At 35.8% G+C, this 17,657-nt stretch overlaps 1 protein-coding gene across 38 annotated transcripts in view; it reads left to right on the top strand.

The window, feature by feature from the left end:
- Positions 1–17,657, top strand: part of LOC107323073 (intersectin-1) — a 115,566-nt gene that overhangs the window by 35,737 nt on the left and 62,172 nt on the right. For 32 of the 38 annotated variants that reach the window (XM_085528854.1, XM_085528798.1, XM_032448787.2 and 29 more), the window contains exons 5-14: positions 4,440–4,600; positions 5,999–6,178; positions 6,810–6,903; positions 8,935–9,035; positions 9,699–9,762; positions 11,370–11,507; positions 12,439–12,554; positions 15,011–15,273; positions 16,067–16,216; positions 16,389–16,529. In XM_085528854.1, coding sequence (XP_085384980.1) covers positions 4,440–4,600; positions 5,999–6,178; positions 6,810–6,903; positions 8,935–9,035; positions 9,699–9,762; positions 11,370–11,507; positions 12,439–12,554; positions 15,011–15,273; positions 16,067–16,216; positions 16,389–16,529 — 1,408 coding nt within the window. The remainder of the gene's footprint in view (positions 1–4,439; positions 4,601–5,998; positions 6,179–6,809; positions 6,904–8,934; positions 9,036–9,698; positions 9,763–11,369; positions 11,508–12,438; positions 12,555–15,010; positions 15,274–16,066; positions 16,217–16,388; positions 16,530–17,657) is intronic. The other 6 variants (XM_085528905.1, XM_085528912.1, XM_085528923.1 and 3 more) reach the window with 1 other exon arrangement.

The following is a 17,657-nucleotide window of genomic DNA, read 5'->3' on the forward strand; positions in this document are numbered from 1 at the left end:
AAAGGAATTGTGGGGGGGATTGGCCTAAAGAGTGACTGGCCAGCTTTGTGCAGAAACGGCCAGCCCTCTGTGAATTTCCAAACATAATATCTCTTGAGAGAAGGTTTTGTTTTAGTGATAACAATCATAGTAGCTATCCTATGTTTTAATTTTAAATAAAATGGAACTGCTATTTATTTTTATCATGAAAAAAAACTTCAAGAAACACCAGCTGAAGCATCAGCTAAATGTCTTCTTTGGGGGACTGCTTTGAGGATATTCTGCGTTTGGTGGAACTGTTTTCTGTGATGCACCTCTAAAGACTATATCTTACTTGAATTTTTGCTCTTAGTCAAAGCTTCCCTAGAATTCATATTCCTTAAAAACAGTAGGACTGTGTTTTCTGGCACTGAGAATTCCTATGTCTTTTCTACTTGATATTGATGTGAGGAAGAAATCTCAGCGTAGCAAATTAGTGGAATTATTATGGTCTGTCATGTATGGAACTATTCTGTCCTTTATAAACTTTGTAGTGCGCCAAGCTGGTAATCTATTAAGAAGCCTCTAAGTAGGCTTTGAATCAAGAGTGCAATGGCTTGAAAGATAGCTGTTTTTAAGTAGGTTATAATCAGGCTTTCTTCTAAAGCTCTCCTGAGTGGTGGCCTCTAAAAGCATTTTGTGTGTAGCCTGTCTCTCTTGAATTAAATGGGAACACAAGTAATCAATGCCAGCTGCTTTCATCCGTTTGGAGTTACTTGTTTTATTTGGGACAGACTAAAGCCACTGGTTGACACTACTTTTTCCAGACATAGGCTTCCTTCACAAGCTCACAACTTATTTTCATGGAGATAGATACATATTGTAGCCTAATAATACATGCATTTGAAAGAAAAGAAAAAAAGCTTGCGTGCTTAGTTTCTGCCTCTCGTAGATGCAGAAATAGTCAAGTTGCATCTGCATTCTGCAGTACAGAGGAGAGAAGCAGGAAGAGATTTGTAGGGGAAAAATCTGATCACCTGAAATCAAGCATTGTGATGAAGCCCGCTATAATTTTTATCATTAGAAAAAACCCCTTTGTAAACACAGGCATGTTCTATGAAATATAATCAATATTTAGTCAATGTTTAATCCATTTACTGCTCTCCACAGGTTTCCTGCCAGACATTAAGTGAAATAAATTTAAGGACATTATGTTCTTCCAAATTTCATTATAAGCAGAACAGTGTAATTAGGTAGTGTTTGCTGTCAGCCACTTGCTGCCTTGAAGGTGATGTTTATACAAAAGTAACACTGTAATGTTACAGTATGACAACTAGGCTTAGTCATTAGAAATGGAAATTTGTCCTGTATATTCACTAAAGATTTTGCCAGAAAAAGTTGATTTTGTTAACAAGCTGTAAAAACAGGTATAAATTTTTCAGCGTGTACTTTCTTTTTTCACTGAAATTCATACTCCTGAATTAACTAACAAAGTCATTGATGCAGAATAAGTGAGCTGAACCAGCAATAAGACTGGTGCACGTTAAAGTTTCTTAATACTGGTCAGTTAATATCTTCTCATGTTGAATGCAAAGGCTTACATGTTCTTACAATAGGTTGTGTCTGTAGAGTCAGCTTGCCTACAGTAGAACTTAAAACTCTTATGCATTTTCATGGCCATGTGTTTCACCATGCCTTTGCTTCTGTGATGAAAGGCCTTCAATTTTATAAATCAAAGTAGTTGCATGTTTGTAGAAGGTGCTTAAGTTGAATAAATAAGACTACTATAAATAAATCTTTGCTTAAATGCAGAGATGTAAGGAACAGTGAAACTATTAGTTTGAGTTGTCAGTGCAAGCTGGTCCCAGTGGAACTGGCTGACTTCTCCATGTGTTGAGGAAGACGTTTCCTTTGGGAGGACTACTGGCTAATTGGAGCGCAGTCAAAAAATCTGCTAGAATAGGTTTCTTTCTGACTCTTTTCTCTGACACTGTATGAACATCTACAGGTCTACTAGCTATATAAACCTGTGTTTTGTTCTCCCTTTTCCACTAGGCATCCAACAGAAAAATGACTAAACAATGACTGAACTAAACTTTCATTAAAAAACCACACATTTTCCCTGCTGATATTGTTGTGTTTTCTTTAGTTGCCTTTGGAAATGTGTGGTGTCTGCTTGTAAGCATCAATTAAATGAAACTAATTATCTTCTCTTAGCTTCCATTGTTTTTAACACTCTTTATATTCTAATGAAGCTATCATATCCTGTTTGTTTACTGTATGTTTGTCTAATTTCTAATACAAAACCCACAGAAGAGCGTATCTGAGGAAATAGTTTTAGCATGAAGTTTCTCATGTTCGACGTAACTTTTTTTGTCTTCACCTGTAAATATTTCAGGCTTGTCAGACTTGCAATGTATTTTTCTCTCAAGTGAGACTTTCAGAAATATGGCATCACTGTTTATAGGTGGTGATGAATGTATATGAGCTGTTTTGAGTCTGAAAAGAAAAATGTATGTGAGAAAGCAAATTAAAATATCCTTTTAAACCCGAGTAATTGTTTTGGACACACTTATTATTAACTGTTACTACAGTCTAACCTTACCACTTCTAGGAGAGAGGCTTCTTTTGCCTACCCTAGGTTACTTTTACTCATTTCTGCAAGTTGCAGGAAAGCAAAAGTATCACATTTCTGTTTTATTTTAACCAGCCCATTGCTTCAGGTGGTACCTATATTTTATTTGCTCTTTATGGAAAAGTGGTCAGAGGCTGAGACTCCAGAGCAGTCCTTCCGCAAGGAAGAGATACTCATTCCAAATGAATACTCATACCTTTCTTGTTCCAGTTTTGCTATGCTGGTTTTCTCCTTTCCTTTTGCTGGCTGGACTACTAGGTATGAAGTCTGACTACTGCAATAGACTACTTTGAACTGAATATTAGTGAAATGAATCACATACTGAGCTGTGAAACTTGAATCCAAATTGCATTATGCTGTGTGGATCCCAGAACAGATTTTGACTACAAATTTGGGCTTTCAAAGTCTTAAGTGGAATTAAAGCAAAGTTTAAAGTTACTGAAAAGCAGACAACTTTGATATGTAAATTAAACTTTGCTGTGACACAGAGCCTCAGAAGGCAACATTTAGATATTCACACAGCCAAAACTTGTTCGTGAATGGAATGTATGTATTAATTCAGTGTCTTAGAGGGAGTGGTGTAATGCACACTTCTCTTTCTGACCGTAAACCCCAGCATACTCGGTTTCTTAGGACTTTCTTCTTTAAATACTGCTGGCAGATTCTTGATAGTGTTCCTTTATTTTACTCCACTATGATCAGAAGGTTGCTACACTGAAGAAAAACTCCTGAAAGTATTATTTTTTCTAGTTTTCACAAAGTGCTACTGGCAGTCTAAACCAGGGAATATGTGGTTGATCTACTGAGATCCTCAGTATTGTTTTTTTTTTTGACATGGACTGGGAGGGTTTTCATTTCTTTGAATGCTGTGCCACTGTGTTCAGCAGACTGCCTTATTGTTTAAGTATCAATTATAAATAACTGACAGCTTATTGCAGTACTGTTTTGATAACTTTTGACATACATATATGAAAACTTTTGTTTTCATTTCCAGATTTCATCTAGAAATAAAAATCTTTGTTTAACTAAGCTGCCCAGGTCCTTTGCATGTCCATGACTTGTAAATGTACATGTGAACTTAAAAATGTATATTATTAAAGTAATGAAATGTGTACTTTATTTTTCAAATAAGTGCAAAAAATAAGCATAATTTGAAAATCTAAGCTTACATCTGATTACATCATTAATATGCATTTACTGTTTTTTTTGTTTGTTTGTTTGTTTGCCACTGCAGGATCTAACATTCTTCCTTCTTCTTCCCCCCCCCTCCTCACTCCCATTCCATGCTGAGCACTGTTTTCTTAACCGTGGAATAAAAACACAAGACAGTTTAAGTCAACTGCTCTAAATGAAAGCCTACGCAAGGCGTAGTCTCTGTGTTTTATTGTGTACTACTTTTTGCCTGGAAAACTGTACACATAATGGTATTTAGTAAAATGCACAAATTTAAAGAAGATTTTGTTGTAAGTTTAGCTGACGTACTAATTTGCAGACTCAGTCATACAATTCTCTGTGGTTCTGTTTGTAGTGGTATTTAGTTTTATTTTGTGTGATTTTGAAAAGTTTTTGTACAGCTGCATTAATCCTTTCTTGCTGTTTGCTTTCTTGTAATTCCGCAGGAGTTGAAAAGTGACTTTAAAACTATTTAGTAATCACTCCAAGAAAGAAATCAAGAAGCTCTTGGTTTTAAAAATTTCTTGTTTGATGACTGTTTTTACCCTGGCATGATTATTTTTGAGTAGTTTTTAATTTGTCTTGAATATATGGTTCTTTGTGTGCATGCTTCTAGGTCAGTCCTGAGGATCATAATTTAAGAATATAACTGTGAAAACTGTGTATTTTATAGGGCTTTAGCTGACATGAACAATGATGGAAGGATGGATCAGCTGGAGTTTTCAATAGCTATGAAACTTATCAAATTAAAACTACAAGGCTATCAACTCCCATCTGCGCTGCCTCCTGTCATGAAGCAGCCACCTATTGCTCTACCTAGTGCGCCAGGGTTTGGTAAGCTCTTTCTTGTCTGTCTAGTTAGCTTGTATTGTAGAAAACAAACTTTAATTTGATTTTCGTTTTGCAGTTTTTGAAGCAACAGAGCTTGGACTCAAAAACAAACGCTTTCACTTGCATGCACGTGCTAAAAGAGAAATATCAATGAACTTCAGACACCCAATTAAGCTGTATAAAATAAACTGAGGTCCTGTTTGCTTCAGGTCTTTCACTGCTTTCTGTGTGTTCCAAATGGAACTACCTGAAAGGAGGTGGCAGTGAGGAGATGTTAGTCTTTTTTTCTCATTTGACAAGTAGTAGCACATGAGAAAATGGGCTTAGATTGGATGTCAGAAAGAATTTCTTCCTGAAGAGAATGGTCAAACACTGTAACAGGCTGCCCAGGAAGTGGAGTCCCTATCTCTGGATATATTTTAGAGACTGTGGATGTGGCGCTAAGGGATGTGGTTTAGAGATGGGACTTGGTAGGTTGAGCTGAGGCTTAGTCTTGAAGGTCTTTTCCAACACAAGTGATTCACAGTTGTGTGTTGAATGTATTTAAATGAAACTGAACCTCATGTTTGATACCTTGATATTTTGCCATAATAAGAGGTTCTTTATCGCTCTGATTCAGTCACTGCTGTGACTGTCGTTGATGGGTGCCTGAGAATTACTAGCATTAAGAAAAGCCCTGTTGTTTGATAAGTTGTCACTTCCATAATTTTACAGTTTCTATTACTGACTAAGAAATAAGTGAAATTGAACAGAACAAATACTACTCTAAGTAAGAAAATGTATAATAAAATCAACTCCCCAAGAAATTCAGCAAAATCCATGATTTTCTTATTTGTTCTTTACTATAAAGTGAGCTGCTTGCACGCATCCTCATTCTTCACGTTGGCATGACTGGACCTCCTTAACCTCCTTGTTATCCACACAACTGTGCTTACACCTAAAATACCTCATTGCTATGCTTTATCTGATTAGCTTTGCACTGTTTCATCTTCACAATAGTCTGCAAGCAGTTATCCCAGAGCTTGTTCTTTTCAGCTGTGGCTAAACGTAGACTTTGGGTTCATTATTCACTGGAACCTGACAGTACTGCTCTTCATTTAGTTCAAGGCAGACAGTTGTTTTCTTCAGCAAATGCTAATTGGCTTTTTTTGGTCAGTGTTACATCCAGTGTGATCTTAAATGCTTACATTGTAAGACACTATTTTGTTTCCTCTACATTGTTTTATGTTCCCCTGCCGTGCTAATGGTGCAGCGGATTGTAAGAGTGTGTGAAAGTTTCCATTTCAGTTATCTGTTTAATCCTGTGTTTACTTCCCGGAGTGCAGGTTGCCATTAAATTTTTGTATCATGTTGGGAGTCTCCAAATTAGAAAAAAAAAATGTCTCCTTTTCTCCCCCATAGGTATTGGGGGCATTGCCAGCATGCCATCTCTTACAACTGTTGCCCCAGTGCCAATGGCATCTATTCCAGTAGTAGGAATGTCTCCGCCATTAGTATCTTCTGTTCCTGCAGCAGCAGTGCCTCCCCTGGCTAATGGAGCTCCTGCTGTTATACAGCCTCTGCCTGCTTTTGCTCATCCTGGTATGCCACGTACTGAACCTCTGTGTACAATCTTGCTTTTAACAAATCGTTTTGCTGTTTTCTTTAAATCCAGAGAAAAACATACATGAAATTAGCCATTCTAACTTACTTTAAGGAATGATTTGGTTAGCCAAATTGATTTGATTTAGCCCAATTTGATTTAGCCCAATGTAATTGTTTAGCAGACATGTATGAAAGTTAAAACGAGGCATATGGAACATTGAGTACTGTAACAGTCAGTCACGTTGAGCAATGCTGTGAGAAATCAAAATCGCTTGTAAGCTGTTGACTAGAAATTGGACCTCTGCTCCTTATTTGTAACTTTTGAAGTACTGCTGTTTATTGGTATTACTTTAAAGTAGTGGAATACATGTAAGTTCTATCATTAATTGTAATATAATTTGTGAATTGAGAGTATATACATAAAAATAGAAATGTAAGACAATGTGAGAAAAGCACTTATGTGTTTTCACTATTCTGTTAGACACTGTTTATTTCTCTTAATATTTTTGAAGTCACACTGTTAAAAGAACCGTAATGCTTTTTTTTTGACATTAGGAACTAAAGGAGTGTCACTGAAACTACACACTTTAAAAAGTTTGTACTAAAAAATATACGCCTTATTTTACAGCCACATTGCCAAAGAGTTCTTCCTTTAGTAGATCTGGTCCAGGATCGCAGCTGAACACAAAACTGCAAAAGGCACAATCGTTTGACGTGGCTAGGTAAGGTGGTGTAGAGTGAGTGGATGTGTGTGTTTTTCCTCATAGTTAGAAGAACTATTTCTCTTTAACAAAACTATTCTCTGAAAAAAAAACAACTTGTAGAAATCAATTCCTGCTGAGATACTACTTCAGGATTTTGTAGCATGCTGTGGTTTTTCAAAGAATGCTACATGAGTACTGAATCACTGAAATGTAATAAGCTGTTATTGTATGTGTTGATATTATTTGCAAGCTCTTGAAAACTTGGTTTTTAGAAAAGCACTTGATTCTGTAAGCATACTTTGCATTGATCACTACTGCAAAGACACTCCTCATTTTAGCATGGAAATGTAAGTAAGATTCTTTAAAATTAACAGGTGCGGGATTACTTTTTAAAATAAATATATTTAATATTTCTCATATTTTAAATGAACCTCACAAAAGTATTTGTTATATCTACTCAAAAGTTCCTTGTTAAAAATCACCTAAAAAACTTGGAAGTGTATTTCAAGACCTAGAAGAAAGTATGGTTAGGCAAAATATATTTTCTTGTCATCTGAAGAGATGTATCTGATAATATGGAATTTCTTTAGAGGAGATAAGATGGTAATTTTGCCAAAATATTCACTATTGGAAGAGCTAAATCCCTTAAGTTGGTACTAGGAATTGAAGTGGTGTTTTTTTTTTTCTAGCTGTGATTTGGTTTTGATTTGGAGAAGTGTGAATTTCAAGATTCTGTTTGTGGTGATTATATTAGCCTGCTGAGCCGCTGTCAGTAGACTCTTGGCATACATGGTATTTGGCATATGGAAGACCACTGTTTTGTCCTTCAGCATTTCTTCTTCCATAACTACCATGTAGCCATGAAAGAAAGTTTTGCTTGTTAACAGTATGGAAACGTTACATCACAGATCGAGTTACATGTATACATAAAACAAAAGTAGACTTAATGTGTGTAGAAACTCTCTATTTATCAAAGCTGGTGAGAGAGCAGTTCATATGGATAAATACATACATATTTTTATATGAAGCTTCAGTTTTGATTTTCATTATTTAAGAAAGCAGCTTCTTCTTATTTTGCTCTCAGGAAACAAAATATTGAAACCAGAATATTAAAACTTCTGGAGGAGTAGAAATAGAGGTATTAGCATTTGAGGCTCTTGTCATGTGAAAATAGGATATGAGGTCAATTAGTAGCTTGCTCATGTAATCCTCAGCTCAATTTTGAATGGTTTTACCATGCTGTCTGCTTAGCAGACCAGGAAAAAGGGATTCAGTGGGTTTGGTTTTTTCATTGTAATTTGGTATGCTTTCAAACACACTTGTATAATCTGTTTTTTGTGTTTTTTTTTGTTTTTTTTTTTTAAACTATAACAAAAAAGGGGAAAGTTTTAATGTGCCTAAAGACAGAAAAACTACACAAACTGGTTTGCAGTGTGAAGACTTGTCAGCCTTCAAGCATGGGAAATTATAGCTACAGACAACAACAGTCAGCCTTCTATGCATCTGAATTAGAAGTATTGCATTTGTCTGTTGAGTTCCACGAAGAAAAAATCTGATTGCTTTTAATTGTATTTTTTTCCACACTTTTTAATGTGTTCAGTAGATTTTACATTTATTTTCCTTAATCAGTTTATGTATTATTTGGCTAAGACAAGTAGTTAAAAACGGGGTAAAACAGGATATTACTTCCACTGATTGTGGTAAAGCATTTTCTATCATATGTTTCAGTAAAATTTTTTAGCTCCTCTAAACTATTTAGGTTTCTTAATTTCTCTTCTGGTAAAGAAAGAAGTAAAAATCTTAAGCCTGTCATTTAACTTTTCTAAAAAGCATCTAAGACACCAACTCACGACAAATGTTTTCAAACAAGAAGTCAAATTTTTGTGGTTTCAGGAATAGAAGGGGATGTTCGTGCAAACAAGCAGCAAGCAGTACAGGCACAAAACTTGATCTCTCTGCAGCACTTCATCCTCTTGTACCTGTCACTTCATGCAATTAAATGTAACCTAATATTTTTTCCCCTCTTTCTTATCCCTTTTCTAATTCTAGTGTGCCTCCTGTGGCAGAGTGGGCAGTACCTCAGTCATCAAGACTGAAGTACAGACAGTTGTTCAATAGCCACGATAAAACAATGAGTGGACACTTAACAGGTATTGAAACATTTATTGTTGTCTCCTTTTTCAACTGTAAAATACCAATTGTAACAGCATGCTAAATGCTGTTCAGATAGTAAAGAAACTTTAACCTCTATGTTATCACCATCAATATTTTTCAGTTAAAATTTCCTAGCTGCTCAATGGTCTTTAGGAGCAATGCACATTATAGTTGGGATCCTTTTCTTGCTTTCTTTCCTGATTATTTTTGTACAAATAAGTTGGCACTGGGAAATAAAGATGTAGTGGGCTTTGTGAAAACTTGCAGCCATTTGCAGTGTTTGACATATCTGCTGGTAGGGGTGCCTATCCAGTTTTAGAAGTAAAATTGAACAATGCTCTGACTTAGTTTTACTAGTTCTGTGAACATCTTTTGTGGAGAAGAGATGTTTGTTTTTGGTTTTTTTTTGTTGATGGCAGTGGTTTTTTTTATCTGACTGAGTGTTGTGAAGGAAGGATGTGTTATGTGTTTTTAAATGCTTTCTTCTTGAGGGACCTGGGAGTGGTAGTATGCATAAGCCTGCTTATGCTGGTAACATCACTTTGTTGTTACCTATTCAAATCTAACATCTAACTTTTGCTTGTGCAGTAACTTCTTGGTAATACAAGAAAAGGAGAAAACTGCTTATTTGTTTGTTAACCCTTCTTTTAATTTATTAGGTCCACAAGCAAGAACTATTCTTATGCAGTCAAGTTTACCCCAGGCTCAGCTGGCTACGATATGGTAAAGATAAATCTAACTAAATCTAGTCTCTTTCTGCCTTCACGCTTTGGAAGTCTGTTCTATATGATGCGTAATGTTTCTGTTTCATTACTTAGTAGTACTTGATTTATGGTTATCAAATAACCTTCATACTGATTTTGTACTTTTAATTTACAGTTTGGCTCTACAAGTTGTTTCTAGTTAATCCCTTTAATTTGTCTTTCCTCAAAAAACACTGTCAAAAAAATAATCCATCTGACTTCTGTAGTGTGAGGATGTCAGCTCTGTTGTCACTGCAATATAATGTCACAGTACTGTAGCTTTTTTTCTAAGTGCTGGTATTTTCATTACATCTTTAAAAAGCACCCTCTTCTTCTCTGTTTCCTAACAAAGCTACTATGAGGAAAAAATGGCAATCAAATCAGCCTAGTTAGCCAGAAAGTTCTGTGCTTGTTGCCAGCGCTTGAGTTGGTTGCATGGGCAGGGGAATGATGCTCCAGGAGCATCATAATGTAACAGTAGTTTTTGACATTCAAACTTACTTGGTCTATTGAGATATGGAGTGGACTTTACAGCTTTTTCTGGCCTGCGTATTGCTGTCTTTCCTGAATTTATTCTGTCACTGAAACCACTGTTGCTGTTCCCTGGAGCACAAGTTTTCAGTCTGTGTTGGGGTTAGCTTCAGTTGGTTTTGGAAGTTGATTTGCTGTCTCAGAAGCACACAAGGTAAAGTACTGATGTGCAGAGCAGCAGCTGTTCTGAAGCTGCTGTTTCAGTTTTGGGAGGACAAGGATGTAGACTCAAACGGTTAGGGCATCAAAGTTATGTCCTTACATGCTAAATTTTCATTCTGTCCTATTGTTCCTGTGCCCCAGCCTGAATACCACAAGCACAGATCAAACGAGGCTATAATAACTTTCCAGATTTGAAAAGTCCTGTATCCTAGGACGTTAAAAACATACATCAATTGCTCATCTTATATTTTACACAGCATCATGGGAGTCACGGGCATAAAAGAGAAAAAAAAGGGCTGATGTTTAGACTGTTAAATTTTGTCCAGAATCTCCTTCATGTGAAGGTGGTATTGGAGATTTCATGAATCTGTTGGAGCACTGGATTTAGGCCATCCATTTTGTCTTGCGTGTGCGTAATGACAAAATGTTTTTGTGCTTTTCAAGGTTAGAATGTTAATGGCTTTGATTTTAATGCAGATATGCTCTCAGGAATGTGAGGGGAGAGTCTTCATGGAAGATGTGAAGCAGACTAAAAACTTCTACCAAACATCTGAACCATTCATTTTTTTAATGATATTGCACAGTGGATATTCACAATGTGTCAAAGAATGCCCCATTGATTAACATTACCACATAGCTTATAGGACTGACAGCATTCAAACAAAGTGGAAGCCATGACAGTATTGTTAGTTTCAAGGAAGATACACAAGAGAAATGTGGGAAATTGTGATGCATTTGGATTTTGCTTTTCATTTTTGTTAAAAAAAACAAAGTAGTCTGAAAAAATAATGGAAAAAATGAATTAATTTGGAACTGAATATTTCAAATGTACTTTTAAAAGTGTTTTTTTTTAGCTTTAATAATTTACTTATATTGTATCTTTCCTTTAAAAAGGAATCTTTCAGATATTGATCAAGATGGAAAACTTACAGCTGAAGAGTTTATTCTGGCTATGCACTTAATTGATGTAGCTATGTCTGGTCAGCCATTGCCACCTGTACTGCCTCCAGAATATATTCCACCTTCATTTAGGTAACTAGTTATAATTCTGCAGTCTCACTCACAAATTGTTGTTTCATGTGGGAGAGCTGTCTGGTGATTGTGAAAAGCAAGATATTGGAAAATAGCCCTTCTTGGTTTTGTGCTGCATAGATGGCAGAAAATGCCTTCCCATTGGGAAATGCTTGTCTATCGTTTGTTTTGTTTTGTTTTTATTTGAAGTGCTGAGTACTGGAAAAAAGCTCTGTCACAAAAACGTCCTTGTGAGAGTACAGTTTCTGTCAGTGTTTTGCTGACTCTGCCTGGCTACATGCACTTAAAGTTTTTAGTTCAAACTTATACTTCTGTACATGCTAGGATGTTTTAGGAGTTAAAATGTGCCCTAAACTTTCACTGTAGCAAATTCTTTTTTTTTTTTTTTTTTTTTTAAGCTTTATTTGTGAATAGTAATTCTGAGTCAGTACTTCTCTTTCTCTATTTCACTTCCTTTTGGTGGAGAAATGGGTGGGAAGACGACAAGTTACAGTGATGGAAGGAAATGTTTACATGCAATCACAGCTTTATGTTCTGAAAGTATAGTCTTGAAGATAATTTTTTGTTTCTTCTGTGAGGTGCCTTGTTTTCAGTTTGGCTATTGTAAATCTTCTCTGTCTTTGCAACTTTCATTATAGTTAAATTCACTATTTCCCCGTCTTCAGACTGGTCATAATTAGAAGATCTTAGTGAGAGTTAAATACATCTGTAAGCTACTTGATGCTTAGATCACCAGTGTGTACTCTTGTTACTCTGGAGGGTACTGTTATCTTAATGACAACTGTAGAGTAAAATACTCCAGACAATAAGAATTAAATATCAATAATGATTACATCATTGCATTTAATTTATGATTCCATCATTTAATTGTCAATAAATTTGACGGGCGAAGGTTCTTTTAAGCAACTTGGAATTATCCTTTTATTGACAGAAGAGTACGCTCTGGTAGTGGCGTATCTGCTGTAAGTTCAGTATCTGTAGACCAAAGGTTACCAGAAGAACCAGCATTAGAAGAAGAACAGCAGCAACTGGAAAAGAAATTACCAGGTGAGCAAGCTTAAATAGAGATGTGTTGTGTGCTGTTATCAGGGAGACCATTAGGTTATAAGCTCTGAAGTTATAATAATGTTTTAAGAAATATTTTCTTTTCAGGTCAGTTTGTCAGAGGCATTACCGACACAGTATTGCTTGGTCCAGATTATTCCTGAATCATTTGTTCCTAACAGTGGAGACAGGAACAGCTTTTAGGCTGTTTACCTTAGGTCCTTTCAATAGGGGAAGCGTTTTGCAGCCCTGTTTTAGGACAGCAATGAAAACTTTACCTCAATTTTCTGTCTTATTTGCAGTAAAATTTGACACATACATAGGCTTTTTGGTCTGTAAAGGAAAATGCTTCCTTTATGTAAGATTTAGCAGCTGTGTTTATAAAATAAAAGATGCATAAAGCCTCAGCGATGCTAAATGACAAGAAACTTTTTTACATTGCTGATGATCCCCTCTTGTTCTTTTTTTACTTTTTGCTCTCTTCTGTTCTAAGATGACCCGAATTTCATACAGTTGAAGATGTAGCAACGTGGTAGATTTATACAGTGCCATGATAATGCTTTTCTGTTTTGTTCCTAACACAGCTCTCTATTAGACTTGAGAGGCAGCTCTTCCCCACATTGATTCTTCCATGTGGTTATCTTTTTTAGGCATGTATAGCCTCTCCTACTTTGCCCTGCATGAGATTAAACTGACTGGTCATTATACTGTTTTCTTGAAGTCTGATGCTGCATTTGTCATCATCTAGTCTTAGAGCACTGATATTGATTAAAGGATGGGTTGCAGAGCACAACTAGTATCACATGGTCACTGAATGGTTGAGGTTGGAGGGGACCTCTGTAGATCATCTGATCTGAGTCCCTGTTCAAGCAGGGCCACCTTTAGTATTTCCTGAATTTTGTTTAGTCTTTGAACAGTGGATTACCATTCTCTGGGCTTGGCAACCTGTTAATATTTTGGAGTTTATTTTTGTTCTAAAGCAATTTATTTCCAGTTCAAGAGGTACATAGAGTGCATAAACCTTTCAGTATGCTTGATATTTAGATTTTCAGCTACAAAGATCACTCATATAGTGAATGACTTCTTGCTTCTTAATTGGTCTTACTAAATCTAACTGGTTGGGGTTACTTTTTTATTGAGACTTTTTTTAGAGTTTTTATTACAAGTTTTTATGAACTTTTAGAAGCCATCCCTTCAGCACTGTAACATAAACCAATAGCTAGCCATTTCATTTTTTTTGTTCTTCTGTTTTGATACTTTGGTTTGTTATGTCATGTTTTTGTTGGGTAACCATACTAGTTTGTTGCGCAGTCCTCTTAGATCCTGGTGTTTCATCCTGCTGGTATATGTTTTCTTTGAGCCTTTAAGTAGTTTTACTTTCTTAAACAGTGCCTATGCTTATGGTAAGCATTTTGCTCTTCTACCCATTTCTTTTAAATGACCTCTTTCACACAGTTGTTTTTTTCCCTTTTTTTCCTTCATTTTTGAAGCAATGGTGTTTATAATCACATTCTGTATCTTATCAGTCTGTACCTTAATATCTCTTGAATCTGGTGGCTAATTTTAAATAAATAAATTTTCTCAGAGTCAAAACATTAAAGTGATTGAATTTCTTCTTCTGTGAAAATTGGTGATTGATAATAGGGAAGAGGCTCAAACTTAAGAAAAGACAGTAATTCAACTGGTTGGGCAGATGTTGGGCCAACATGTCAAGCATTTGGTACATTCACTCTTTGGATCTCTTGATTCAACTTGCATGCCAATAGTGCACATGTTGAGCATGAGAGAAGAGAAATATAGAGTACAAAGTATGGGAATGGGACAAAAAGGGTATGAAAAAAAAACAGAAGGTGATGTGGAGGGAATAATTTGGAGGAACCATGAAAGGGGAGTCTAGAGAATGTAATAGGGAAAGGTTAAGCTCCTGGTATTGGAGAAGAATGTCAGGGAACCTGTGCTGGCATTGTTTTAGGACAGTCAATGATGAGGATGTGTATCAGCAGGGTTCTAGTCTTCATGGGTATTTCTGCTTAGCAACTTAATTAAGCAAGCTATTTTTTTCCCCGACAGTAATGAGTTGTCTTATGAGAATATCAAGTTTAAATACATTCTGATCATTTGCATAATAGCTTTTAAATAACATCTTTGTCTGAATTCTTTGCCTTTCTTGTAGTAAAAGAAGGGCTGGTTCTTGTGCTTTTACTATTATGAGTAATTATGAAAAATGAGGACTAAAATTCACTCTTATTACCTCAGGTTGTGGGTTTAAAGGGGACTACAATGTAAGAGGTAATGATAAAACCTAAGATTACATGTAGAACTGCACTATCAGTAGTTGAAAGCTGTTTAGAGTACTGTTGGAAGATGATTTCACTTTGATTCAGTGTACGTTGAATTTGTTTTCAAGACAACAAAACAAGGTTTAATTCTCCTTTGCCCCATGTTTCCACACATTAAAGTTACATTTGAAGATAAAAAACGTGAGAACTTTGAACGTGGCAATCTAGAACTTGAAAAACGGAGGCAGGCTCTCCTGGAACAGCAGCGCAAGGAACAAGAGCGTCTTGCACAGCTGGAACGGGCAGAGCAAGAAAGGAAGGAACGTGAACGACAAGAGCAAGAACGGAAAAGACAGCTGGAGCTAGAAAAACAGTTGGAAAAACAACGAGAATTGGAACGGCAGAGGGAAGAAGAAAGAAGGAAAGAAATAGAAAGAAGAGAGGTAATCAATTGGATAAAAGGAAGATGGCTATGTCACTGACATCTGTGTTTGTTTAGAACAGAGTAGAACATGTACACTGAATATTCAACCATCTTCATTTTTAGTAAGCAAGCATTTAAACAATGAACTTTTATTTTGGGGTTTTTGAAGGGAAGGGAAGAGTTTGAAAATCTCTTTCTTAATTTTTCACAAGAAGTGAATGGATGAGATCTTTAGATCTGTGACAGCGTGCTCCTAGTTTCTGATTTCTTTAAAAATAATGCCAGTCTTTCTCTTTAATGTAAAGAGATGTTTGAATTAAAGATGAAAAATTTCTTGGCATTGGTGACATTCATGGTTTTCCTGTGATGAGATAATTTGTTAAAGAAAACACATGCTGGTTAACTTAAAAGCTGTTATGTTCTCACATTGCCAATCAGTGATGCAGTACAGTAGCATTTGACTGTTCTTTGCAAAGATGGAGAATGCCTTATGTTAGGGAGAGATTTGATGCTATTTTGAAGAATTTTTGAAATCTTAATGTGAAACAACTTGTTAAATCAGAAAACTGGGTCTTAAATGATATTCTGTTAATTCACATATCTGCTATACAAGTGAAGCACCAGTAGTTTCAAGTGAGTGTTTAAACAACTGAGCAATTTATGTGCTTAAATAGAGGTACATAGTTATTCCACAACTTAGCAGCATGTTTATATTAACGTTTATATCACTCATTACAATATGAATATCAGTGATTAGAATATTTTCTCAAAATAGATTTTTCGTATCTTTTTGGTTTGATTAAATGCTGAAGGCTGCAAAACGGGAACTTGAGAGGCAAAGGCAACTTGAATGGGAACGTAATCGTCGGCAAGAACTGCTAAATCAAAGAAACAGAGAACAAGAGGACATAGTTGTTCTGAAGGCAAAGAAGAAGACTTTAGAATTTGAGCTGGAAGCTCTAGTAAGTGGTTTCATTGCAGAATAAACGCATAAACATGGTAATGTCTGTAATATAGTCCTATTTATTTTCTATAATTTCAACAGTAAGTGTGGAATAGTAGTACCTTTTAGACCCTGATTTCCATGAGAAGCATTCTGATAAAACAAAGAGGTCTTTTTCTTTTTGTCTAAAGAATGATAAAAAAAATCAGTTGGAAGGAAAGCTTCAGGATATCAGATGTCGGCTGTCTACCCAAAGACAAGAAATCGAAAGTACAAATAAATCTAGAGAACTGAGAATTGCAGAAATTACCCATTTGCAACAGCAGCTACAGGTAAGGAAATTTTTCTAATTTTGTTCTTAGTCTTGCACCTTGCCTTCATTAACTACATCAATAAAACAAAACTTGGCACAAAATAGAATGCATTGTTTCTTGCATAGTTGTCTGTGATAGCAGGAAACAGAACTTGATCCTCGTGTTTCCCTGACAAGCAATTATTATAGAACGTTATTTTTAATGTTTCCATGTTCTTCAGACAGTTAGGAAATCCTTCCTACACTTGAAGGTATAGCTGTGATTACTGCTTTGTCCTCATGGAATCCTTTTGTGTGGAGTAGTAAATAAATGGGTTTGGAGATGAGAGGAATCAAGTCTTGTGATGCATTTTTATTGTTGTGACTTTTGTTTCTTTGCCAAAAGGAATGACCTCACTAAAGTAATTTCATGATGCTTCTGTTATTATAAAATAAAATAAAAATATATCAAAACGTAATTTGCCAGTTAAACCAGTCAGTTGTTGGTCAAATCCTTGCATTCTTCTTTCCTGCTTTTCTATCTAAAATTCTCTGTCAGATATGAAGATGGGAGTTCCTGGTTTCTTATTTTGTTTTGAGCATGAGTATTTTTTGGAATTTCTAATTACTTTTTACAACACCTCTCATTTATATTTAGGTTTTGTGTGCATCATTACACCTCCCAGCAAAAAGATGTCTTTCTTTTGGCAGCAGTTTGGTATGAAGTGTGTTGTTGAGAGATCGTGTTCTTACGGTAGTTGCATCCACTTGATACAAATAAGAAATGCTACTACAGGAAGCTTGTGACATTAAGAACTGCCATAGTAATCTTGAAATCACATGGCTAACTTTAGTGAAATGCTCCTGTACTGGCAAGCAAAAATGAAGTCAAACAGCATTTGACGAAGTGTAGGAAATTAAATCACTTCTAACAGTACTGGCTCAGAGAAGCAAAAAGCTGGCTGTGCTTGATAAAATTCATGAAAAAACACCCACTTACCTGAATAAGTTAAAAGATTCGAGATCTTATGTGCACAGCTACTTTCCATGTGAAAGCAACAACCACTTGAATCTCCCTGCCACTTACATTAAAAAAAAATTGCTGCAGAAATGGTCTGAGATAGAATAACGCATCTTAGAAGAAGGTAAGCAGTTATGTAGCAGTTGT

This window comes from Coturnix japonica, chromosome 1 (genome assembly GCF_054131305.1).
Source record: "Coturnix japonica strain WE chromosome 1, WE-NBRP24, whole genome shotgun sequence".
Taxonomy (NCBI): domain Eukaryota; kingdom Metazoa; phylum Chordata; class Aves; order Galliformes; family Phasianidae; genus Coturnix; species Coturnix japonica.